Source organism: Xyrauchen texanus, chromosome 33 (genome assembly GCF_025860055.1).
Source record: "Xyrauchen texanus isolate HMW12.3.18 chromosome 33, RBS_HiC_50CHRs, whole genome shotgun sequence".
NCBI classification, from domain to species: domain Eukaryota; kingdom Metazoa; phylum Chordata; class Actinopteri; order Cypriniformes; family Catostomidae; genus Xyrauchen; species Xyrauchen texanus.
Window position 1 is genome coordinate 32,507,010 of NC_068308.1, and position 26,593 is coordinate 32,533,602.

Genomic DNA, 26,593 nt, shown 5'->3' on the forward strand with positions numbered 1-26,593 from the left:
TCAGTCAAGAGCAGTGAGTGTTTTCTTGTTATTGTTGTTTGATTATTATAATGACACACTAAACAACATCAGGTCTATTCGCTTATATTGATACTTACAAATCTGACGTTTATACAAATCCGCTTTTTTTCTCTGCTATTTACATTCACTTTAGACATAACTCGTTGTGTTTAGATGAATACATCACCAAGACGGGCAATTTGGTGGAATTTTTAAATGCATTTGCCTGGTTAGGCATGCATTAGCGTGAGCATTTGCGGAACAGATGCGCACGTTCAGCACACACACATACGCCGCCTGTCAATAAAACAGTCACCGCTGTTACTAGATCGCTAGTAAATGTAAAAATTACACACTCTGGATTATTTTCAACAGCAGAATAAGAATATGAACTTTGTAATAACTGACACAGGCCTAGGCTATCACAAAAATATTTTTCCGTTATTGATGTTTTAATCAGTCTTCTTGTCTGGTCAGGCAAGTAAAATTCTCTTTCGCTTGTCCCTTCAAAAACAACAGCGGACAAGTGTTAATGGCGAGCCCTGGTTACAAGATTGGCCAGCTTTTCAGAGCCGCTGGTAATAACATTAACATTAGATACATTTCTAACGTATTTCAAGCTTGTTAGATATAACAATACATATGTTATACATTGTTTTTCACGACAAGCAGTCGACATAATCGAGGAGACTGACAGCTAACGTTGTTGGCTAACGTTAGATTAGTGATGCTTTGCCGAAGCAACGGTGCAAAATGCAACGTTAGTGATCTTTTATGTTATGAGAAGTGTAACATTTATTTTCGGTTCATTACGAAACTGGTGGAACAAATTAGATTGTAGCGGGCCACCCCCTGTCTAGGTAATTCATGGGAAAAACAGAAAACACTTTTGAAGAGTTATAGAAAAATATCCAGGCTCAGCACGTACTTGGAATGGGAGAGTATGGTGATTTAGAAATCTGTAGGTCCAAAAAGCACAGATAGTCAGCATAAGAGTAATCCATCCTATCTTCAGCAGTGACATTAATGTCTTCTAAAGCGAATCGGTCACTTTGTGTTTGAAAGAATGATATTTAAGCACTTTTTAACTATAAAAGATCGCTTCCAGTCAGGCGTTGATTAATGGCCAAATTTACCTTAGCGGTCCTGTCACGCAAGCGTGTTGGCACGTTCCTTCGACTCGTTGGATGTTTGTCTGTCATATGTCAGTTCACGTGCCATCAAAGCTGGGAGCACTCTGGTAAATTCGGCTATTCATCAACGCCTGACTGGAAGCAATCTTTTATAGCAAAAAAGGGCTTAAATATTGTTCTTTTTAAACAGAAAGTGATCAATTATCTTTTTTAGACTTACAAATATCTAATCACCATCCCACCATCTAATCAGCCTGGATCTTTTTCTACAAATATACAAAAGTGTTTTGCAGAAGACAGAAAGTCATACACTTCTCAGATGACATGAGGGTGAGTAAATTATCAAATCATTTTCATTTTTGGTTGAACTATCCCTTTAATCTTGACCCTTTCTTAGCACCAAACCATTGATTTACCCACTTTCAGAGGATACATGTTTTGAAAGGCCTCTCTTCATTCCTTTGTTTAAATTCCTTTTTTTTAAATCTAAAACAGGTGGTATGTGTTTCAGTCATATATTTCCCTCATTGGCGTGTCTTATTTTACATCTTTATGAAGCTGTTTTTGTTTTTATGCATCTTATGGTTTGTCACGAAACCTTGTCAGCTTTGACATACTGGAATGGTATAATTGTGGATTACGGTCCGTGTAAGTTGCTTATAAGGAAGGACGGTGGTTTTCCAGCCAAAAAGACTATTGGTTGGCTGTGTTTTTAACAGTGCATGATTAACCTGTGGGCTTGTCTTTTGTGGTGATCCTTTGTGACTCCAAACAAGCACTGAGTCAAAGTCTGTTTCTAAGATGCCGCACTGAACCATTATTAGCAAAGCAAAAATACCTTTTAACAGAAATGAGGAAATTCATCCCATTCAGTTTACAGCACACAATCAGCTCTGAAATAATGTAGAACACCACAAATTCTTAGCTTATCTACATTTAATCTTATTCAGGGATGGGTTAATATATGCATTTCTCCAGTCAGGGTTAGGATCTTTATTTGAATAATCCAGATATCAAAAAATCTCTCATTTATTTTTACTTTAAAGTTTACTTTAGTTTTGGTTGTGTTTTGTAATGTACCATTAGCTGATAGAAAATGTCTTTCATACTTAGGAAAAATACATTATGCAGAAATATTCACAAATGATTCAGAATCTGATCAAATCATATCAGAATTGAATCTAATCGAGAGCTATTGATTCAGAATGGAATCAAATCAGGAAATCCATATCGATACCCAGCCCTACTCTCATAAAAAATAAATATAGCAGACTTAAGAGATATTCGGTTTTCGTAGTGGACTAAATACAAGTAGATTTTTCTCTTATCTAGAACAAACCAGACTCACACTCTCTCTCTCTCTCTCTCTCTCTCTCTCTCTCTCTCTCTCTCTCTCTCTCTCTCTCTCTCAGCTGTGCCAATTCCTTTCTCTGATCTTTGCAGATGTGATTTTGTGAAGCCTCTTTTGGATTAAAGCATGACATTGAGCAGGATTGTCTTTATCCAAATGTATTTGCTAGAAAAGTTTTTTTCCAGTAACACATCAAACACATGTCTTTGCCCTCTTTAGTAAAATGTATTGGCCAATGCATTACATATTTATTGATTTCTTTCATTTGAAGTTAATGTTAATGCTCATTTAATGCTCATTTTACAAAATCTGACCATTTGACTCTGGATCAATCAAATAAATCCAAACTTGTCTGCCTCTTATTCATAGATGACGCTGAGGAGCACAAAACTACATTTTTGCCATGTTTTTTAATTTGTGCATTAGAAAAAAAAAAGGTTTCCTTTTTTGTATTATTTCTTTGAAATCCCACCACCACTGTCATTTTTTTTTTTGAGCTGAGGAGCCTTTTGAGGGTCAATTCATTTCTTTTATTTGCTCGTTTTCAAGGCTTTTCCATCTTTTATCTATTGTTGCACTAAATGTAGGGAACACAAAAGCACTAAACAGCCAGCTGTCGTTGGTTTCAGGATGCTGCTCTCGTTACAGACTGGTGATGAAAGTGATTTTCTGTTTCTTCAGCCATTCAGGATATCAGCCTTGCATTGCTTTTTCTCACATCTTTGGAATCTCACCACTGACATTTCTTCAATACATCCTTATTGATTTCAAGGCTGTGGTGTACTCATAGAAAAGGCCTGTCTGATGAAAATCAGATCGTTCCATGAGATTACATACAGGAAATGCATTGACTACAAGGCTGGAATGAAGGTGCAGATTTCTAGAGTGTATCGATTGGGTAATCTTCAGAAGTCATCTATTTGTGTATACAAACATTTTTATTTATTTTTTTGTTTGGATAACACAATATTGTTCATAAGGATATGATGCTTTTTCAGGTTGTTCTATGCCTATTAGCCATATCCTGAGTGTGGTAGGGCTTTTGAGGTTTATGCAGCATTAATTCCTGTCCCAAAACCACCAGACCCATTAATTGAGTCCCAAAATTAGCCTCAAAAGTGGCTAACCTCAGAACGTGTGGGAGTGATGAATGTTTCTGTTTAGCAACACCTCTTTGGGTTCAAGTTTTATCACAAGTGGGTTTAAGTTTTATATAAAATTTATATAAAATTGTATATAAATGATTTGATTCTTAAGGCCAGAACATACTTCACACAAGTACGTGAATGCAGTTGCGAGTGCTTGGCCCCACTACATTGCCAATGTGTGGTTCGGTTGAACAGTCTGAATGGTTTATTTATTTATTGCGCCCTCTGGACTAAAGAAGCGTCAGTTTAAAAATCAGCTGACTATAACATTTTAATATTAGTTCATATATATTCATATTTATATATTTATTTCATAAAAAAATTACAATTATATTTTCATGGTTCAGTTAGTACTGTTTAATTTTTTTCATTCAGTATCAATTTTAAAAACTCTCGGTTGATTAATTGGTTATCGACAGGTACTGCCCAACTTAGTTATCGTATCGGTATAATCCACTATCGGTCGACCTCTGCTTGTAAGAATAAATGTGAGCTAACAGACCTGCTGCCATCTAGTGTAGTGTGTCAGTGTCATTAGATACAATTAGATACATGTCATAATAATCAAACAAGAAAATTAGAAAACGTTCACTGCTCTTGACTCGGTAACATTTTAGTAGCTTTAAAAAGTACTAATGTGTTCTAATCATACAGTGATGACCAGTTGTAGTTTAATTGACATTTCATTCTGAATATTTACTTATACTTGATAGCCTACTGTTGTTAAAAACATTTAAATCCGTAAAAAAAAGTACTGCATTTTATTTATATTATTTTTCATCTATTTCTATTCATTGTGGTTTTTTTATTGTTATTTTATTACTGACCGTTTACTAGTCTTGAGTAATTAAGAACTTGAACATATTGTTAACGTTATTATTTGTTGGGGTTTTGAAGCTGGTATTGAGAATTGTCAAATGTACCTAAGGACTATTGAAATTTTGGTATTGTGATAATGTGTAGCCTTTATTGTACATGGTAGATCTTGCTGCAATAACATGATGAAAATGTAGATTCCATAGAAGTGCGAGCACCCCTGTTATAAACGAGTAATCAAGTTAAATAATCGTGATATTAATATTGACCAAAATAATCGTGATTACGAATTTTACCATAGTTGAGTAGCCCTACTTAACATGTGTTTTTGCATTACCACAGCGGGAACATATCTCAGTACTTGGGGGACAATAGAGTTACCTTCAAATGTCTGTGACATTAAACTGAATGTGTTATTATTTGGGTAAGTTGCTCAGCAATATGCTCTTCAAACTGTTGCTGCGCCATGACAAAAGTAGAGTTGAAAGAGAAAATTCACCGTAGAAGGGACAGTTCACAAGTAATCTTACTAATGCACCCCTTGCAGCAATGCTGAGAAAGCAACTCATAGTTGCATTGTGTTATAAATTGCAGTCTGACACTTTTCAAAATGCAACAACGTGTGAAATCGAAGATGCATCTGCGTTCACGCACTTTCATAAAGTATGTTTTGGCCCATAAGAATATCCAACACTGCAAGTGTTTTATTGTTTGTTAAAGTTAAGCTTTTGTGGTCAGTCATATAAAGTTTTTAAGCATTTATTTTATAGCATTAAATACAAGTATTGCATGTGTTCCCAAATGAAAAAGGTTTTTTCCATCTTTTTATTTTTTGTAACTGTCTTCTAGCAAGTCCCTTTTCCTCTGATCTCTCTCGAGCGCAGCATCATTCCACTATCACTGGTAACTGGCTTTCTCTTTGACAAGAACCATTTTGCTTCTTTTAATCGTGACAGATGGTTGATGACTTCCTTTAAGGACCCGACAGAGGAGCTAACAGCCTGACTTTGCTCTTGACAAGCCACTCTAGGGGACAAGAAGAAGCGCAAAAGGGGTCTCTAGGGCCAAAGACATGAAGCGAGAGAGGGCAGAGGTTGACCGAACGTTTTTACACAGTCAAGCTCTTCAAAACCATTCTGCTTCCATCTGTTAGTGTGGATGGCACTGTTTTTGAGGCATGAATAATTCACTGGTTTCTCCAGTGTTGCCTTGATGGTTTTAGATAGACGAGAGCCTTTTAACAGAGGTTAATCTGAGGCCCCTCCATTAAAAAAAAGACTTGCATCTTTAACTCAATCCATCTGTCAGAAAGCTTCGGGCTAATAACAGGCTTGGTTTCCATGGATGCTGTCGCTCGGCACCCTGTCATATGAATATGAAAAACCACAATTAGTGTCTGCTTTGTAATTACCAAGTTAATGCTAAAGAGTATGGCAACTAAACCGAAGTTTGTTTGAGCGGGAGCGCCCCGACAATCCTCCATGTCAAGACAGACCTCCAGTTTCTTATTATTTACTTGGCGAAGACTGATTTTGACAGAATATATATGTTATTCTGTGTGTCGTCCCCCCCCCATTATGTTCTCTTTCTCTTGCAATGTCTAAATAGATTCAATCGGATTGGAATGGCAATTTGTAGCAATGTTTTGTCAAACTGTTCCAACAAAATACAGTGCAGCCATACTGCTCCGCTCAAACTTGCATAACCCTTGCCGAATTTGCAAAATGATTATCAGTTATTTTTTTAAATCTAAATTTGTGTGGTGATACCGATAGTAAAAGAGTGTTGAGAGTAAAAGTTTGGCTTAACTCGTTCTGTGTGTACAAAGACTAGATCCACTGATCCATTTGTCTTTGAATAATGTCTCTTTAAATACCCTTTCTGTTTTTTTTTTTTTGTGAATTATTGACTAAAAACAAACAAAAAAGAAACATTTGATTCTAATCACACATGGATGTGCTAAAGAAACCACACTCATCTTTTCTCCTTATATGCGCTTACTGGCTGATGCTGCTAGTCTTAAAGAAACTGTACCGATTAAGCGCGTTATACATATCGATGTATAAATATTAGGGGTGTCGATTTAACGCATTAATTCCGTACGATTAATTTTACAAAAAATAACGCTTTAAAAAATGTATGCAATTAATCACAATGCCCCCGGATAAGGAAGATTCCTGAGAAATGCAAGCTTGTACCACCTGTTTACTCCAGAGGGTAGTAAGTGAAATTTCAGCTGTATGAGCAACACACAGTTTATACAGTGAAGAAAACAACCCACAACACAAACAAACGTTACGTTCTTGCGGTCAAAACTTGAAGGAGCTCAAATGCAAACTAAGGGATCTCAAGATGTGTTTAAAGATTGAGTATTAAACTATATTTAACTTGACACAGTGACCTCAACATTTATTTTTATGAAGCAACGCACCCAAGATGCTACACAAGCTATGTATAACTATGTATAATTATTTCATCATTATATATTGAATTATTGTTATATGAGGGGCTTTCTCAGCAAATATTTTTATATGCGATTAGTCAACAATTATTAATCGATTGACAGCCCTAATAAATACTTATAAATTGCTAAATGTATTGAAGGAAACAAAAATATACATGTAAAATAATATATGCATATTCAAGACATTAATTGATGGAATAGACTGAATTTGAAATTTTTTCAAAAGTTAAATGTGACCAATTTGATAAACTAATTATAAAATGTAATTTGTAAAATTAATATTTTCGAACTGTACCTAGATGGGTTGCCTTGAAGGTTTATTTATAATTAGGAAACATTAGCTGAGAGCTCATTTATTTTATATGTAAGCAAAATGGACATTGTAGCAGAAAGGAACTCATATGAATCGATATTGAATTGAGATTGGATTCACTAATTTCTTTTAAATTAATTTCTGAATGATGAAGCATGTGCATTTTTAGCTAAAGCAGCCTCTGCTTTGAAAACTCACCATTCCTTGCTGTGTCAAGTTTTAAGTAATCAAATTAGTTGTGTTTGAACTTTTAACGGTCATTCCACCTTGTGAAATTCTAGCAGTGCAAAACTACAATTACTAATAAAAATACTGTTGCAACTTTGCTGTCATGTTCACCAAATTCAACGTGGTTCCACACAAGTGATATTTTCTTTCCCACACATCATGATTGAAGGTTTTTTGTACAAATTTTTCCATCCCTTTTGACAGGAAATAATTGGCCCTGATCATTGGCTGTTTTTAAACAATCCGCTAATTTCCGATAGTTGACACAATTGCTTTTAATGGCAGATACTGATGTTTAGCTGATGCATCAGTCCATCTCTAATACAAATGTATTTTATTTAGTACTGACAAGCTATTTATTATTTACACATTTGACATTATATAATTTTTATTTTTTTATGCTTAACTTATCGATTCTGCAATTTATGAGCACAACTGTACATTTGGTGTGTTGGAAACCTTGGGAAACTTTGCCCCAATTTCCTTTTTCTCAAGTTGAACAACTTACCTATACATTTTATTGCCTGCCATCAAGTCATCCTTTCATCTTCCCTTCCTAGTGTTCAATCCAAGGCATGCAGGTAGACAGAATGGTAGAGCTGTAAAAATGAGGCCTAATTATGGAATGCAAACATTGTTTCAGGTCTCTGTGTTAATGGCAGCATCTGTGGTTTCACAGACAAAGATGCAGTTTCAACCGAAAAAACAGATAGTAGAATCTCATGACCCATGTCACGACATGTCTAAGTGTTTACCGCAATCTGCTTATAAAGAAAAGCAAATAAAACAAGCAGATTCGACATCAAAAAGTGGTTTCTATAGGTGAAATAGTGCTAGGAATGTGTAAATCCGGTGGCATGCTTTGCGTGTCATGCCTGAATGTTTGTGTCTTCTGAATAGTGGATTGAGAAATATATAGAGCAATATGGCAACTTTCTTAGTGTATTTCAAAATGAGAAGATCTGAACTCTTGATCATGCACCCTTTCTCACACAATAACCTTTCTACTCGAAATCCAACATTTCTGTGTCATGGAGCATAAAGATGAAGTGGGGGCTGACGTCAGCCTTGTGATGCAAGCCACTTTTTTCAGATGTCCATTGGAAAGATGGACTATTGAAAAATGTTTAGCTTGGTGTCCCGCTTATGTTGAGGTGGAATATGAAAAGTTCATTGAACTGTCAAGCAAGCTGTGTCTGACTGAAGTGAGCCAGCCTTTAGAAGTAAACCTAGACATCAGTTGGCAAGAATATTTAGAGGAAAAGTGCATTTTGCCACCGGTTGTTGATGGCAACAAATTCAACACAATGGAATCAGTGCAGTGGGGAATGAAGTTCAGTGGCCATGAAGACATAAACAATAGGCCTGGATGTAAACACTTTGAATTCAAGCTTTTAAAGATAGCGCATCTGTAAGTCCGCCCTCATGAGCCTTGTGCTGTCACACACATCTGGAGGAACCACATATAATCTAAATACACACTCATGTGTTCTTGCAAAATCACTTATATTCAAAGATGCTGCTATAAGACAACTCTGCCTCTTTTTCTACCACTCTAAAAAAACTATAAAGGTATTAGTTAATCAACATAATGAAACTTCTCTAATTATTTACTTTTGTTGTTACATATCCGTATGACTTTCCTCCATGGAACGCAGATGAATATGTTAAGCAGATAGTCACCATTCACTTACAGTGCATCTTTATTTTTTCATACAATGAAAGTAAATGGTGACTAAATACACGCCACACGCACACACACACACACACACACACACACACACACACACACACACACATATATATATACAGTTGAAGTCAGATGTTTACATACACCTTTACACGTCTACATACACGCCAAATACATTTAAACTCAGTTTTTGACAATTCCTGACATATAATCGTATAAAACATTCCCTGTCTTAAGTCAGTTAGGATCACTACTTTATTTACTTTATTTTAAGAATGTGAAATGTCAGAATAATAGTAGAGAGAATGATTAAGTTCAGCTTTTATTTATTTCATTACATTCCCAGTGGGTCTGAAGTTTACATACACTTTGTTAGTATTTGGTAGCATTGTCTTAAAATTGTTTAACCTGGGTCAAACATTTTGGGTAGCCTTCCACAAGCTTCTCACAATAAGTTGCTGGAATGTTGGCCCATTCCTCCAGACAGAACTGGTGTAACTGAGTCAGGTTTGTAGGCTTCCTTGCTCATAAACGCTTTTTTAGTTCTGTCCACAAATCATCACTGGTCATTGGAGTACCGGCATACTGTCTTACTGAATTACTGCGCTTGCAGAGTTGCTATAATGTGGAAATGCGTTAAAATGCACTTTAAAATGCACTTCAAAATGCCCGTCTTGGTGCGGTTTTAATGTAAACACTCATTTATGTATAAAGTGAACGTAAACACAAGACAAAGCGTATTTGTATCAAAATACCTGACTTGAGGCTGATATTTTAAAATGCAGCTTAACAGACTTTAATCAAACAAGATTAACAAGAAAATTACTCGCTACTCCTGGCTAGATGACTTTAGTAGCTTTGAAAAGCATCAAGGTATTATAATTGACAGCGACGACCAGTATTTTAAGTAGTTTTTTGTTAAATTGCATTTTCTTTTTCTTTTTTTTTCAATTTCTAAATGCTTACTCTAATATACTGCTGTTAAAATCTTTGTTCCATTGTTTCAATTTGTTAAATTACTTGTACTTTGTTGTTTTTATTTTTCTTTGTTGTTTTTCTTTTTTCTTTGTTACTGAGTGTTTAATTGTTTTGAGTAATTACAATAAATAATGTATACTCAGTATTTTGTTGTGGTAATGAAATTGATATTAAGAATTGTCAAATTGCTTTCATATTTAAGCAAAATGGACATAACTGACATAAACACAAAATAATAGGAATTTAATCAATTGCGAATCAAGATCTTGTGAATGGCATTTGAAACGGAAAATCTATAATGATGCCCGGCCCTATTCCGAATGTGACCGATACAAAACCATGCAGAAATGCTTAAGCACGGCATCTTTTAAACGACTTGATTAAATTATAATGACCTTATAATTTTTATAAAGATTATAATTTTTTAACATGGAGCTGGTTATTTTTGTTGTAACAAAAAATGCATGACCAAATATCAAGTTGTTTAATTTTCAATCCATCACATTTGTCTTACCACAACCAATGTCATGCCATTATCCATTTTGACTCTGTCTGTGAAACTGTAATTTGAAACACCCTCACAGTAGGAGGCGCTATGGTGTGGAATCAGCATGATTGAAAAACAGCAAAGTACAGGCTCACCTTAGTGATGGCCTGGGTTATGTGAACTGACACTGGGCCAAAGATGATGAACTAGCTCCCTTTTCCCACAGGAGGTTCTCTACTTCTAGAAGCACCAGCTTAGCGTCTGTCTCCAACTCCCAACCGACCTAGACAGCAGTCATCCATCTTAAGTCGTCACCATTAAATACCTTTTAATGTTGTCCTAATAACTGGAACAAATGTTGCAAAAACATCTGCAAATGGTAAGAGCTGGAACCAGACCAAGAAGCCTTAAAAAGGAAAAATTATGCCTTTGTCTTGTTTCCTAGTTGTGATGTGTAATGATCTCATATTGTACAAAAAGTGGCTAATAAGGCTGTTTTTGAGACCAAATCTTAAAAGGATAGTTCATTCTGTCATCAGTTACTCATTATCCTTATTAACCATTTAACTTACTTTCTCCTGCAGAATGTATCCAAATAACTTTTTGCCATTTAATGAAAGTGAATAGTGACTCCAGGCTGTCAAGCTCCATAAAGGACTAAAACAAAACCACCAAAAGTTGTTGACCGGACTAGTGCACAATTTTCCAAGTCTTCCGAAGTCATATGATCCCTTTGAATCATAAAAAGTCCAAAAGTTGTTACTCCCTCTCAAATCAAATCATTTATCCGTTCCTGTATACAGCACCCAAATCAAGTATGGCAACTTCAGTTAGTTAAACTGATCATTCACAGAGTTCTTCATGCTATTTTACCCCTTTCTCTTTAGGACTCAACCCTAGGTATCAGCGTCCTTATTGCTCTCAAGCGAACCATTCCAGCCTCCCATTTCCTATGGTGACTGTTGGCAAAAGAGCTAAATACACTGAATTGCACTATGGCAGCATTTGTGTACTGCAGAATATTTGTAATTGACTGATTAGCATGTGGAACGTTTTGCACTCAAATTTGCTTTACACGGGCCATTAATCAATCCTATCGCCATGCCAGCTGACCTACTGCCAGCTTCTTTTCGATGTTCCACGACTGGAGAGGCCAAATGATCATAGCTCGGATACCAGACTGGGATGCAGTTACCAACATAGACTCCTAGTGTTTTTGTGGAGATGGCGGCATTGAGTGTGAATGTTAATATTTGTGCCTGATATGGAACTGGATAGTCGCTGATATTGTCTTTATTCTCCAAACTGGCATTGGTAGATTCAGTTCCGTATCACTGTGAAGCATGTGTCCTGCTATGTTTGGGTTATAACCAGGGTCAGTAATTAAGGAGGGCTCAGGGCGAAAATGCCACTGAAAGTGACAAAAATGCCTTCGAAATTCTAAATATTGGGACTATATATATATATATAAAATGTTTTTGTAAAAATATCCCTTGTGTTCTTTTAGTAAAAAGCTGTGGGGACACATGCCTTTATTATTTAAAATAGATTTTTTATTCTATGCCTTTAAACAATTGAATCTAATTGGCTACAATGGTGTATTTTACTTCTGTTTGAAACGCTCTGCTTCTGTGTACTTCAAATCTAAGACACGCCCACTGTTATGATTGGCTTACATCTTTGCAGAACAAACACATCTATTCGCCACGCCGCATATATTCCCACACATTCAGAAACTTAGTTTGGATAACTCACTCATTCCTAAAGTTGGGATCCTTCAGAAGTTTATGCAGAGATGAATAGTTTCCACAAAACACAACAAAGTCTGGGGACCTTTCTTGACATCTTAATCTTTTCATTGGTCAAAAGAAGACTACAGTAACATTAGTACCACTTACAATGTTGAAGTACCCGAGCCACTCTCTCTTTCACCGCCACGTTTACGTATGAGGTGGGCTATTCAAATGAACACCACATTTTGACTTCAGTATGTTGCCAATTTCAAAACAAGTAGTTTTTGCAGGGTGGAAACGATAAATGCGCTTGAGTTGAAGAGGAAGTTTTGAGTTCTGAAAATAACAGTATCTTTTTAAAGTACAAAGACCTCTTACATGTCAAAATATCAAGCAAAATTAGATTCCTCATGTCTTGATTCATGACCCCTTTCAAGTGTAATCGTGTAATTAAAAGTATGTGATTGGGACTGAGCTCTGGTGAACAGATCCAGCAGGCCTGTAGCACGGGGCCCTAGCAAAACTCACGTAATTCAGGTTGAATATGAACTACAATGCTTCAGAGGTCACCGTTGCTAAAGAGAAATTAAGCTCCAACCTGTTCCACACACGCTTGAGATGAATTACAGCTGATATGTTTAGCCCCTGTTCTTAGAAATTTGGCAGGTAATTTTCTTCAAATTGATGGAATATTACCTCTTCAACTCTCGAACTCTGGTCCATACACCTGGACTTTGACAGCATGAGGAATTATCTCTGTATTTGTATACCTACAATGTGCACAGCGTTGATTGAAAGTTTGGATCATTCTTTTATGTTTGGAAAGGTTGAAGAAAAAACACTTGAAGTTGCCATGTAGGTGTTTGAGCAGGTGGTGTTTACTTTTATCCATTTCAAGGGATTGATGCTGACGTTGTCATTCTCCTATACAGCTGCTGCATTGTAAACATGTATATTTACATAGACTCCATGCACGAACATTTCCCTCTGCTAGAATATACAGAGCAGATTTTGTGTGTTTGTTTGCATGTTTAGATCCGTGTGTTTGCCCTCAAATGCACTTTTCTTCAATAAATGCTGCCAGCGGTGAGAGAGAACAGTACAGAAAAAAATTATCTTATCGCCACCCGTTAGAATAGTCCCATAGTCCAGCGCTTGTTTGCTGTGACCATCACTTTGTACGTGATGTTGCTATAGTATCTCCCCTCTTCACTGTGAGTGAACCCAGAGCTCTGTCCCCACAAGTACAATGAACTCTGCAGTATTGCCTCAGTATTTGCTGATGAAGCATATCTATTAATATATACTGCGATTCTGTGGTGTCAATAAGCACAGAATTGGGATTAAAGGCAATGGTTCCTTGAAACACATGCGCAATACACTACACTGGTAGCATTTAAACTGCATGTCACCTCAATGTTCAATAATCGCAGACCTAATCAAAAACAGGCTCTTTATGTGTATACGGCCATGTTGATCATATGTGGAGCATTTTTAGTTTTGTTGTTTGGCTCCGCACTACTTGTGTTTGGCATTGCCATGAAGTAACCTTGCAGTACCTCATCATTTTGCAATGATGACTTGCTTGTTTTATTTCTATCTGTCTGTCTGTCTGTCTTGATCTGGCTGCCATATTTTTTATTTTGGTCTTTTTTATTAAGCTATCTTAAAGGTGTAGTTCACCCAAAATGTAATATTCTGTTTTAATTTACTCAAACCCATGTTTTGCCAAACCTGTACAACTTATGTGGAACACAAAAGGTGATGTATAAAGGGGTTATGAAATGCTATTTTTTATAATTGTATTATCTTCCCTGAGGTCCAATGATAATGTTTTTTTTTTTTTTTTTTGCACCAAACAGTCACTGATTAGTAATGTATGATAATTTTCCACCCTGTTTTTGGCCCTCTGTCTGAAACGATCTGTGCGCGTGTGTTAGGATTGCAGCGGTATACTGGTTTCACGGTATACCACGGTTTGAAAATTGACGGTTATCATACCATGTACATTTGCTAATCTACGGTATTGAAAAAAAAAATGCAACCGGACAGAAGATCTCTGCGTGCGCATCTCCTTTCCTACTCTACTGCCTGTCAGACTTGTCAACTTGCGCCCCACACACGCAGCAGAGAAAATATCAGAGAGAAGCGAAGCAAGGGGTCTGACATAAGTAATTCTAGTGAGACTTTTCTAGTTTAAAGTGTTTGCCAAACAGCACTGAGGAAGAGCAACACTGTGAAATGTGCCAAAAATTAAATAATTACACATCACCTTTATGCCTTGTTTCACGATTTTACATGAGTAAAAGTAACTTTTCACAAAATTGTTTAGTTTCATATGGAATAATCTAAAGGTAGAATCTTTTAGACCTTATTTTATATCAACAGTGACAGTTGTAGTTAGTTTCAATACTATTATTATTATTATTATTACTATATATTAGACTAGCTACACTGACCTAACCATGGTAATGAGGAGCCTTTCCTCCTGTGTAATATGTATTTGTTTGAAATTAGAAAAAAACGGGATAATAATGGGCTCATATAAGTAAATATGCGCTTCAATTTTTAAAAGGGGGAGAGAAAACTTCCTGTAGTTCTCTTACGAGAGGTTCTCTCGTATTGCGTAAGCTAGCTTGCGCTACGGGAAAGATTAATCTTTTCTGAGATATTGAAGCCAAAAAATTATCCTTAATTTTGTATCCATTGTCAACGCAGTGTAGCAACTGCATACCTTGAGCTCTGCGGCAACTGCTGCAGCCTATAGACGAACTTGAGTGAACTTGCGTCCAATGACAGGCGCCCGCGCCATCACTGTATCAAAGCCCGCCAAAATGGGCGTGGCTAGAGTGCATATAAGCGTAAGTTCGTAGGCTGGAACCCTGATTTTCATCTATTCAGCGAAGCTCTTCGCATCTCTGAACTGCAGAAGCCGCGTCACCGTTTGAGGGGCATCTAGCAAGCTTGGACAGCGCACGAAGAAGCCGCCCGTCTTCGCCACCTGCAGCCGTCCTGCGAGCTATGCCATCCGGCGACGTATCCTTTTTAGAGCAAGCTAGTTCCTCAGCGAACTTCACGGTGCCTCGCACCACCTGCGCCTCATGCCGCGCCCCTCTCAGCGCCGGAGACCGCCACCTCATATGCGCTCTCTGCCTGGGACTGGAACATGCAGAGCTCGCCCTCGCTGACGGCGGATGCAACCTCTGCGATGAGCTTCCGATGTCGACCCTGCGGGCTCGACTCGAAGCACTCAAAACCGAAGCCGCCGCGCCACCTTTCGTTTAAAAAAGAGGCTGTTTCAGATCTAAGGAGCGCGACGGATCTCGCCCTTTGCGCCACCAAAGCTGCAGCTCAAGCCCTAGGGAAGTGCATGGCCGCGCTGACTGTGACCGAGAGACACCTATGGCTAACGCTAGCCGACATGGGAGAAGCTGAACGTTCCACGTTCCTCAACGCGCCGCTCTCTCCGTCCGGTCTCTCCGGTTCCGCGGTGAGTGGCATTGTTGACCGTCTCGGAAGTCCAGAAAGCCACCCAAGCCATGAATCTCTTCCTGCCTCGTCACGCTAGCTCCTCTGCAGGCCGCCCACGTGACCAGCCTCCTGCACGAGCCTCTTCACAGCCCAGCTCAGCAAAGCCAGACTTCTCAGCGTCGACAGGGCGGCCGCCCCCCCCCCCGCGGGCCTCGGCCTAAGATTGCGCTGAAACCTGAGCAACCGAAGTCCTCCTAGCTTTGTTAAGGAAACGACGGCTCGGTCCCGCCGTGGCCGGACCACCGTCAAAGTTTCGCCCCCTGTCAGTCCCCTTCTCTCAGGCCACTGCAGTGGTGGATTCAGCAGCCAACAAGCCGGTGATACTGCCCGCTTGCCTGCACTCAAATGCCGTTTTCACGGCGACCCAAAGAAATCTTGTGAAAAGCAAACATGCCTTATGTGTAGAAAATGTGCCCACAATCCAGTGTTCACCCCTACACACAAGCATTACACTTCCGTGTCCCTATCAGAGCCCACTCACATAAAGCAGGCACAGCCAGCTCGAGTGTTAGAGTCAATAAACGCCCACCTAATCCGTGCAGCGCCCCTTCTCTGCCCGCTCTGTCACACGGCCAGCAAACACCTCTCTGTATGTAAGTCCCATGCCCGTGACTATGCTCGCGCATCACTTAACAGATGTGACTCTTTCCCCATTCACCTCAATCGGGAAGTCACTCACAGAACAGCCTGTCCCTGCTGTCTGCGAGCAGTCATGCATAAGCACAGTAAGCGCGCTCACACATTCTGTTCAGCTCGCTGTGTGCGGCAATCAGGGCGACTTGGCCATTCACCCTCTAGTGTTACGCTTCAAAGCGTGGAAAGCTATCCCAGGGATATCCAAATGGGTGTTAAGCACAATAAAACAGAAAAAACGTCTCGCCGGGCTTGGGCCACGGGCCGCCAGCCGATCAGAGTGACTCAGACCTGTATCTCAGCTCTGCAGCCCTGGGCAGTGGCCGAATGGTATCAGCGGGGAGTGACGATGGGAGCTGTATCTCGCCGAAAAGTCATCTCGACAGACGCGTCCAACACGAGTTGGGGCGCGGTCTGCGAGGGCTCTCCGGTTTTTGGCCTATGGTCAGTTCAGGAAAAGCTCCTTCACATAAATTGTCTGGAAATGATAGCGGTCGAGTACGCTCTCAAGCGCTTCCTCCCGGTCATTCAGGGTCACCATGTCCTGGTCCGTTCGGACAACAAATCTGTGGTATCCTATCTAAACCGTCAGGGCGGTGTCAGATCCAGGAACCTCTTCCATCTGACAAAACGCATACTGAGTTGGTCCCAGTACCACCTGCGCTCGCTGAGGGCGACGCACGTGCCAGGCCACCTGAACGACGGCCCAGACAGACTGTCCAGAGACAATATTTCCCCAGGGGAATGGTCCCTGCACGCTCAAACAGTCCAGAAGTTATGGAGCATATTCGGCAGAGCAGAGATAGACCTCTTTGCGTCAGAAGAGAACTCTCACTGCCCAGTATTTTTCTCGAGCGAGGACAGCTGGCCCAGGACTGGCCCAACCGCCCACTTTACGCCTTCCCTCCCGTCTCGCTATTGCCACAGGTAATGCAGAGGATCAGGAAGCAGCGTCACTCGGTGCTCCTCATAGCCCGGCTGGGAGAATCAGACATGGTTCACTGACAGCCCCGTGGCCCATTCCAGTGAGAGCAGATCTCCTCTCTCAAGCTCGCGACGCGATCTGGCATCCCCACCCAGAGCTGGGGCTGCACGCGTGGGTGATCAGCGACTACCCGTCGCTTTGCCAGAAGGAGTAATAAACACTATCATACACGCTAGAGCCCCTTCCACGAGAAGACTCTATGCGTCCAAATGGTCTGTGTTTTCAAAATGGTGCACTGACAGAGACCTGGACCCACGGACATGTGGGGTGTCATCGCTGCTTCGTGTTTTTACAAGAGCTGCTGGATAAGGGCAGATCCCCATCCACGCTCAAAGTGTATGCGTGGCGGCCATCGCGGCGTTCGCTGAACCCCTGCACGGCCAGTCACTGGGAAAAAGCGAGCTGGTCATCCGGCTTCCTCAGGGGAGCTAGAAGGATGAACCCCGCGCCCCCATCGGTTCCTATCTGGGATCTTTCCGTAGTTCTCGAAGCTATGAAAGCCCCCCCTTTCGAACCGCTTCAATCCGTGGATTTGAAATACCTTTCACTCAAAACCATTTTTCTGACTGCCCTTTCATCAGTTAAACGTGTGGGAGACCTTCACACGCTGTCTGTCAGCACTGCGTGTCTTGAGTTTGGACCAAGTGACTCCAAGGTCATTTTAAAGCCTAGACACGGCTATGTCCCCAAGGTGATCGGTACTCCTTTCAGAGCACAAATCATTTCCCTATCGGCGCTGCCAGCATCCGATAGCGAATGCGACGCCAATCTCCTTTGCCCAGTCAGAGCACTGAGATTGTATACTGCGCGCTCCGCCTCTTTCAGATGCTCTGAGCAGCTTTTCGTTTCGTTCGGAGGGCGCACCAAAGGTTTTGCCGCCTCGAAACAGACACTGTCTAGATGGATTGTGGACGCTATTGCTGCCGCGTACGCGTCAAAAGACCTACCATGCCCGTTAGGCATTAGGGCTCACTCCACTAGAGGCATGGCCTCCTCGTGGGCATGGTCCAGCGGGATTTCCATTCACGACATATGTGTGGCAGCGGGCTGGGCTTCCCCCTCCACCTTTGTCAGATTTTACAATCTGGAAGTGCCCGCCCTGCAGGCAAAACTACTAGCGGTTTAATACGCTACAGCTCCCCTGGTGAGCTGCACTGATGGGACACATTCCACACAGACCGGCACCGCCGCTCTGTCTTTTCCTTCCCACTATGTGCTTATGTATTACACACACATTGGCCCACGCTTTTGCCGGCCAAATATTATTCCCCCACTCACAAGGGCTCCCCCGGGTCCCCCCACCCCCGGGGCTCATGCAGTGGATGCTTGGCGCGCACAGCGTTGACAATGGGTTCCCGTAGCGTAAGCTAGCTTACGCAATACGAGAGAACCTCTCGTAAGAGAACGAATCGGTTACCTTACGTAACCTCGGTTCTCTCTAGAAGAGGGAACAGTATTGCATAGCCGGCGTGCTTTCGCGCCACGCAGCGATTTTCGCTTCATTCAATGAAAACCAGGGTTCCAGCCTACGAACTTACGCTTATATGCACTCTAGCCACGCCCATTTTGGCGGGCTTTGATACAGTGACGGCGTGGGCGCCTGTCATTGGACGCAAGTTCACTCAAGTTCGTCTATAGGCTGCAGCAGTTGCAGCAGAGCAACCTATGAGCTCGCTAGCTAGCCCGCTCAAGGTATGCAGTTGCTGCACTGCGTTGACAATGGATACAAAATTTAAGGATAATTTTTTGGCTTCAATATCTCAGAAAAGATTAATCTTTCCCGTGGCGTAAGCTAGCTTACACAATACTCGTTCCCTCTTCTAGAGAGAACCGAGGTTACGTAAGGTAACCGATTCGATTTTGTTGTTGACGTCAACAACAAAAAATAATGTCACTTGATTCCTTGTACTTGAAAACCATGAACAAAACTATGCAACATAAAAGGAAATGCGACCCAGGATACATTAAATACAGGTTACGTTTTTACTATGGCGGGTCAACGTTTGAGTTCCAATGTAAAATCTGGATCCTGAATCAAAACCAGTTGAGAACCACCGAGTTAAAGGTACAGACAGGAGCAGTCTGGCCTCGCTGTCATGCACCTACAGTACACGTTCATTTTTAATAATAATAAATTTTTAATTTAAAAATCATTACTTTAAAACTCACACAGCTGATGTTATTTTTCATTTAGTAGTTAATTTAACATGCTATTCTAACATGTATACCAACATGCTTTATTTATATAATTACATGCTATTTTTTATCATGTTTATAATTTGGTTTATTGTAATTCTGTTAGCTTTCTTATTTATTCTATTTATTTTATTTTCAAAAGAGACTTTTTTACACATCAATTACATTTTTGTTTTGTTTTCAAATTTCAATTATAATAAAGTTTTTGCTCATCCAAAAAAAACAAAAAAAAACTTCTTTTTCACTCTTTTTAAGGGTCATTGTAACTGATAATAAATTTGTAATACTGTGAAACCTTTATATTTTCTGAGACCGTTATCATACCATGAAAATCTCATACCGTTGCAACCCGTGTGTGTGTGTGTGTTTCTGAAATTAAGAACAGATCCACTCTTGCAGTGTCTTATAATTTTATATGATTACCACAGCCCTATTTTTAATGTTAAAAAACAATGTTAACACAATCTGATTAACAAGTCTTCAGATCTAACAAAATTATTGGATTACACACAACCTTAGATTTTGAGATGCAGTGGCCCATAATATCATGCTCGCATTTTATTCACTTAATTTGCACTTAAACTTGTTCCTTCCTCCATTTAAACACCAATCTTCAACAGCAATGAACTCAATGTGGCAGAAATGACAGGGATCACAAGGCGTTGATGTGAAACAGATGATGTACCAGTCTGAGAGGGGGGAAAATATTAAAATAGACAGACTGTGAATTAAGACAATGTGTTAGAGATGAGCCGTTCTGATAGACACCAAAACATCTTGTGAATGCTAAAAGCCTCTTCTCTTTTCTGAAGGTGTTAAACGAAACTAGAAACATTTGATGTTTGCATGCTTGATTCCAAGCTATTTAACTGCCTCAGACCACATTTCTTCTTGCTATTGGCATTTCCAATCTCACTATTTAGTTTTTCAGGCCTGTAGAAGTTCTGTAATTAACAATCATAAAAGTCATGCAAATTTCTGAATGTAATTTTTTATTGTTACGCTCTGCATAAAAATATTTCAGAACCTAAACGTTGCTCTTTGTTAGAGCTTTTGTAGATGACAACAACCCTAAGTTTAGGGTTGGAGTTTGAGTTACATTGTATGGTTAATAAAATATCCACTCCTGTTGACTCTTACATTCTTAACTAAACTTACTTTACAACACTCTTGGCGCCACTCTGTGTACATTTCACCTGGGAACTGGAACTCACATGTGGCCCTTCGTACAACAACACTTCCAGCTTCAGCCACTGGGAGCAGTAGTTTGAATTTCAGTAGGCACAGACCGTTTTGAGCAGAAGAACTTTCGACTTATTGACGCCGTATTCACAATGAGATCAGCCTAGGTCGAAATAGTTCACAAATCTGTCTGGATGATTCATTGGCAAATCAGTCCGAATCAAATAGATTTTTAAAAATAAAAAAAATGACTTGTCGTGGTTAATTGGTCAAAAAGGGATGGGAACCTTGGGAAATGTGCAGTCGTAGCCAAGACCCACTTTGAAATGGTCTTGTTAGCATCTGACTAATACTTCGGAGACGTTACCAGTTCTCTCTGCAACCCTCTCTGACGAGCTTATTGACCCAGGAAATGGAATTAACACCTCAGCCTTAAAACTGCCAGGGCCTTAGCCACAGCAACATCTGTGTCCTGCTCTGTCCGGACTCTCAAGTGCAATATTACTGATGGCTGAGAGAATACATTTGAGATTCAACAGACCCTCCACTCAACTTTATACAACACACTTTGTGCTTAAACTTCCTCTGCACTGTATAAGTCTACTTTATCACTTTGGATGACATTGATAGAGTCCGGAAAAGCTGCCAAAAATCGCACAACAAAATTAAAAAGCATCAATCTCCAATGACAGCTTTTAGACGTTTTTGACACTGAGTTTGTTTTTTTACTTTCTTGAGATGCTTTATTAACTTGTCTATTGCACATTAGCCAAGATATGAAGTTCTTTTGTGGACTTTTGGGTTATTCAGTTGTCCCCTGCTTATGTTGAAATGCTTACTGTATAGAATCCTGTAACTAATGGCTGTTATCATTCGTCATTGCAAATCGCACTTGCAGTGTTCCTCTCGAGAGGGGACAAAGAGATAAGTCATACAGATGTGCACCTTCACAGATAATATTAATTTCCCCCCCTGTTGTTCCAGAAGTGGTATGGCCCATTCTCCAAGGTATCTTACAAAATATAAATGTGCTCTGTGTGAAATGTATTACCTACCACAAGAGCAGTTTTAAGTATGGACCCTTTGCAGATGTTAAACGGACAGTAAATTAAGAAGAAAAATCTGAAGAAGAAAATATCTGTTTATTAGTTATTTTAGGCGAAATGGATCCTGGAATTGTTTACTTGAAAAGTGAGCTGTCTGTTTTTTTCATTAGGTGCATGTGCTATCTTTCACAGACTGAATAACCAGTTCCTGGCTTTTAATGCCCCATGTGTTTGTGTTTTAGTCTCACAATGTGGATTCCCTGGGGTGAGTTTTGTGCAGACTCCCTTGCAGAAAGCCATAAACCAAAAATAAAAATATATTTTTTTACCTTAATTATCCCTGTTGCACCTTAGCAATCTGTCTTTCTGTTTCTAACACATGCTTTCATATCGATCAATTTAAGGGGTTGAATGTCATGCATTTGTGGATATATTCAGCCGTTGTTTCTGAGAAAAACTGTGAGATGCTGTATCTTTTTTTTATTTTATTTTTTATGTTCCTAGCAATACTCTACTGTAATTTTTGATTGCTTGAAAGCAGTCTGACAAAAGTGCAAAACATTATTAGATGGCAAATTTTCACTGGATATACAGTCTTATAAAATCGCATAAGGCTGCAACGAAGAACGTTTTACCATTTATCACCCAATGTTCTCCAGAATGTACTATGTGATATCTCATTATCCCATGTATGATGTGTATAATGGTTTAGAAATCATGATTGATTGATATAATATTATATAGATGTATTGGTGAAGTATGATTTAATATTGTCATCTTTTACTCTTTTCTAATTCATTAGCATTAGACAACGGTATTTTGTATTCTTAACTAGTTCTGAGTTTGGATTTTGGTCAAATAGGAATAATCAGTTGTGTGTACCTAATGCCACAGTTTGTTTTGCCATCTCAACTGACTTTCTTTAAGTGCTGGTCAGTCTCTTGCTTGCCAAAAGTTTAACATCAAAATGTGACACATATATTCATTCTTGCCATGAGAATATTGTTACAGTATTGTGTTTATACAAAACATCTGAATCAAGTGAGAAAAATGTGCACATTCATGTTGTATGTATATGTATTAATTTTCATATATTTTTTCCCAACAGTACTTTGAGGTGCCCTTTGACTCTAACATGAATCGTACCAAGAACAGACCTCTGGTCAGAGGACAAATCAGGTAAGCTCCTTCAAAACCACCTGATACATTAGACTCAGGGATTCAAAGTGTCTGCTCTTTCTGTTCCTCTCTTCATGAAATAGACTAGGGCTTTGTTTCAATACCTAGACATTTGTCTACATAGATGACAATTTTGGGTGTCATGGGTACATTCACACGTGCATATTTAAAAAGAAATATGTTTTGTCTCTGGTAGGCAGCTCACTAGGTTTTGAAACAGCCTAGATGTTTTGTGGGCCTTTGTAAAGAGCCATTACTCAACAAAATGGCCTCCCTACTCACGTTATGTAATGTAATTTACTCTACACTGTTCTACAATGTTTGTGTATAGCTGAGTCTGCCAGTATCAGAAACTATACGCCATTGTCTAATATCTGTACCGCTTGCGCACCTGTCCTATGAAACCTGATCCATGTGCGTCTAGGTGTGCCTGTCTCTTTTCTTCCACCACACTTTCTTTCTCCTCTCATGTCTCACTGCGTTACTCACCCTCTGGATATTTTCTAAGATAGAGATTATATATAAATGTTTTTTTTTTATTTAATTTTTTCAAATAGTATACATGTTTTCTTTAGGAAATGATTTGGGGTGATGAAGGAATGGGATTGTGACATTTTGCAGGCTGGACTTAAACATGCAACACAGCTTAACATTTCCAAAGCATGGGCTAACTGCTATGCTGGAGCTCTAACAAATATATGAGATTTAAACAATTGAGAAACTAATGTATCTCTACAGGTTTCTGAGCACCACATTACCTTTAACTCCAAAACATATTTACACACCGGTGTGTTTGCTTACATTTGACAGCCATTACTTAGTACTAATTGAGTGTGTTATTGGAATCTGACTGAGAGCTCACCTCTGACCTTTCTCACTCCCTTGTGGGTCCCTTTCCAACAACAAAAGGGGCAGATATGTTGACGTGAAGGTATAAGAAATGACTTGAGCAGTCACGGTAATCCAAACAGCCCAAACTAAACACCCCAGCTTATCCCACTATGGTGCCCGGCTCTCAGACACAATTACAAACACGCAGATATCAAGAGTAACGCAGCACGGCTCCAGAGTATATAAGGGGGGAATTTTGCCACTATTGGTCATGTTAACCTCTAAAAATCAGCGCTAATGTCAGACACTAATTTGTTTCTCCTTTTGTATAATGTAAAAATGAATACTATGATGGTCAAGGCTATTTTATTTTATTTTATTTTTTTTGTACTTTGCTTGGAAATTGTTATGATAATCATGAAATGCCTCTCGCAAATCATTTTATTTCAGTATCTGAAGTATTTCAGAGTGAACCAGGGTTTTTAACGAGACAATATTCAGGGTGGGACTTGATTGTATCCTTTGGGAATAGATTGGATTGTGAAAAATTGGTGTTACAAGAATGGATACAGGTGGTTTAAAAATTTTTGATTTTTTGTTTTTTATACGTTAGTCTGCGTAGCGTAAAATAAGTTTAGAAAATGATCGATTTCAAACTCAGTTCACCTGCAAACATACTGTATGTTGACATCCCCCACCCCCAAGGCTACATCTAAAGAGTTTTTAGCTCTTTAAGAACTTATGTTTGTAGGGCATTGTTATGTCATGTGCAGTCATTGTTTGGAAGACATACAGATGTGCAATTAACTCCCTTTCAGACATGCAATAGTTCACATTCGTAACATTCCTCAGTGCTCCTGTAGACCTCTGCTAAATCCCGTCTTGTTTTCTAAAACCATTTTTCAGCAGAAGATAAAGAGGTGAGCAGACATGGTGCTGTATTTCAAACTCGACTAAGGAGCCTCTGACTTCTGGAAATTGCCTCTTAGAGTTGCCTAATTACTGTATGATTTAACCTTGCGGTAGCGCAACACCAATTCAGCTGAGCTGTTGGAGGTCTAGGCAGTTGGATTAAAGAGCACCATTTTTATGAAAGTAGACAAATTTGATTTGACAATGATCTTACGTGCTCTATTTCTGTCATATATCAGTCACCTCCATAACGGAATTGACTTTCTGAATTTTTACCGTACCATCACAGATATGTTAATGACAGGAGTAATTTATCTGTTGTTGTGTTTGTGTGTCGTAACTACATATATTAATTTGACACCCCTATAGACACACTATATGCGTATACGGATGCACAGCATGAAAACAGTAGTGTCATCTACCAAAACATATCATTACATGCATTAGATGTGTCCTAGTGGAACCGGTTTACACCCACACACACGTCTGACAGTATGTTATTACACAGACTTGAGATGATACAGTCCTCTTTGATGTTTGCGTGCATCTGTGACTGTCACATACTTATGATGTAAACCTGATGGCAGAGGTGTGCATTAAAGACTGCAATGCAAAATCAGTCTTCTGAAAGTGCACACAAGCTGTAAAACCATTCATTGTCAAGATCACTGTGTGCATTATTAGTAGATTTTAGGTTTTAAATTTAGCACAAAATCTAAACTTGCATGATTATCATTAGGCCTTTGTTATTTTTTCTTTGTTTACAGGTGCTGGTCATATAATTAGAATACCATCAAAAAGTGAAACTTGGATAATGTATACATTCATTCCACACAGACTGATATATTTCAAGTGTTCATTCCCTTGAATTTTTATTTTATAGATTTATGGTAATTTAATGCAACTTTTTTGTCAGCACCTTGCAAATTGGTGACAAATTTTCAAAAGACTAGAGAAAGTCGTTTCGTTCAATTTCTAATTCGGTGTGCCATAGATGGAAGTCATACTAGTTTAAACAACATAAGAGTGGAGAAATTATGACAGAATATGTATTAGCTATACACACACTGAGCACTTTAAATGGAACACTATGGTCCTAATAAAGTGCCTGACGTCTTCTGCTTTTGTAGCCAATCCGCCTCAAGATTTGACGTGTTGTGCATTCTGCTCGCTTCAATTGTACAGAGTGGTTATCTGAGTTACCCTAGCCTTTCTGTCTGCTTCAACCAATCTGGCCATTCTCCATTGACATCTCTCATCAATAAAGCAATTTTGTCTGCAGAACTAATGCTCACTGTATGATTTTTGTTTTTGGCACCATTCTGAACAAATCTAGAGACTGTTGTGTGTGTAAAAAAAAAAGACAAAAAGAAAATCCCAGGAGATCAGCAGTTACAGAAATACTCATATAAGTCTGTCTGGCACCAACAATCATGCCACGGTCGAAAACACTGAGATCAAAGTTTTTCCCCATTCTGTCGGTTGATGTGAACATTAACTGAAGCTCCTGACCCGATTGGCTGATTAGAAAATCGCATGATTAAGTAGATGTACACCTGTTCATAGTAGTAGACTAAAAAGTGCTAAATATTTTTTATTGAATAAATTCAATATATGCATTAATAGTAATTTATTTTCTACTTTGTTGTGACCGAGTTTGATTAGTCGGTAACACTTTAGAATAATGGTCCGTAGTTAACAAGTAGCTATGCAGGAAGTAATAGGTAGTACTGCATTAACACCGAACTTAATACTAT

The 26,593-nt window shown here is 39.2% G+C and overlaps 1 protein-coding gene across 1 annotated transcript in view; it reads left to right on the plus strand.

The window, feature by feature from the left end:
* LOC127627256 (protoheme IX farnesyltransferase, mitochondrial-like) overlaps window positions 1-26,593 on the plus strand; it is a 65,900-nt gene that overhangs the window by 32,579 nt on the left and 6,728 nt on the right. The window contains exon 5 of the mRNA XM_052103596.1: window positions 23,023-23,093. Coding sequence (XP_051959556.1) covers window positions 23,023-23,093 — 71 coding nt within the window. The remainder of the gene's footprint in view (window positions 1-23,022; window positions 23,094-26,593) is intronic.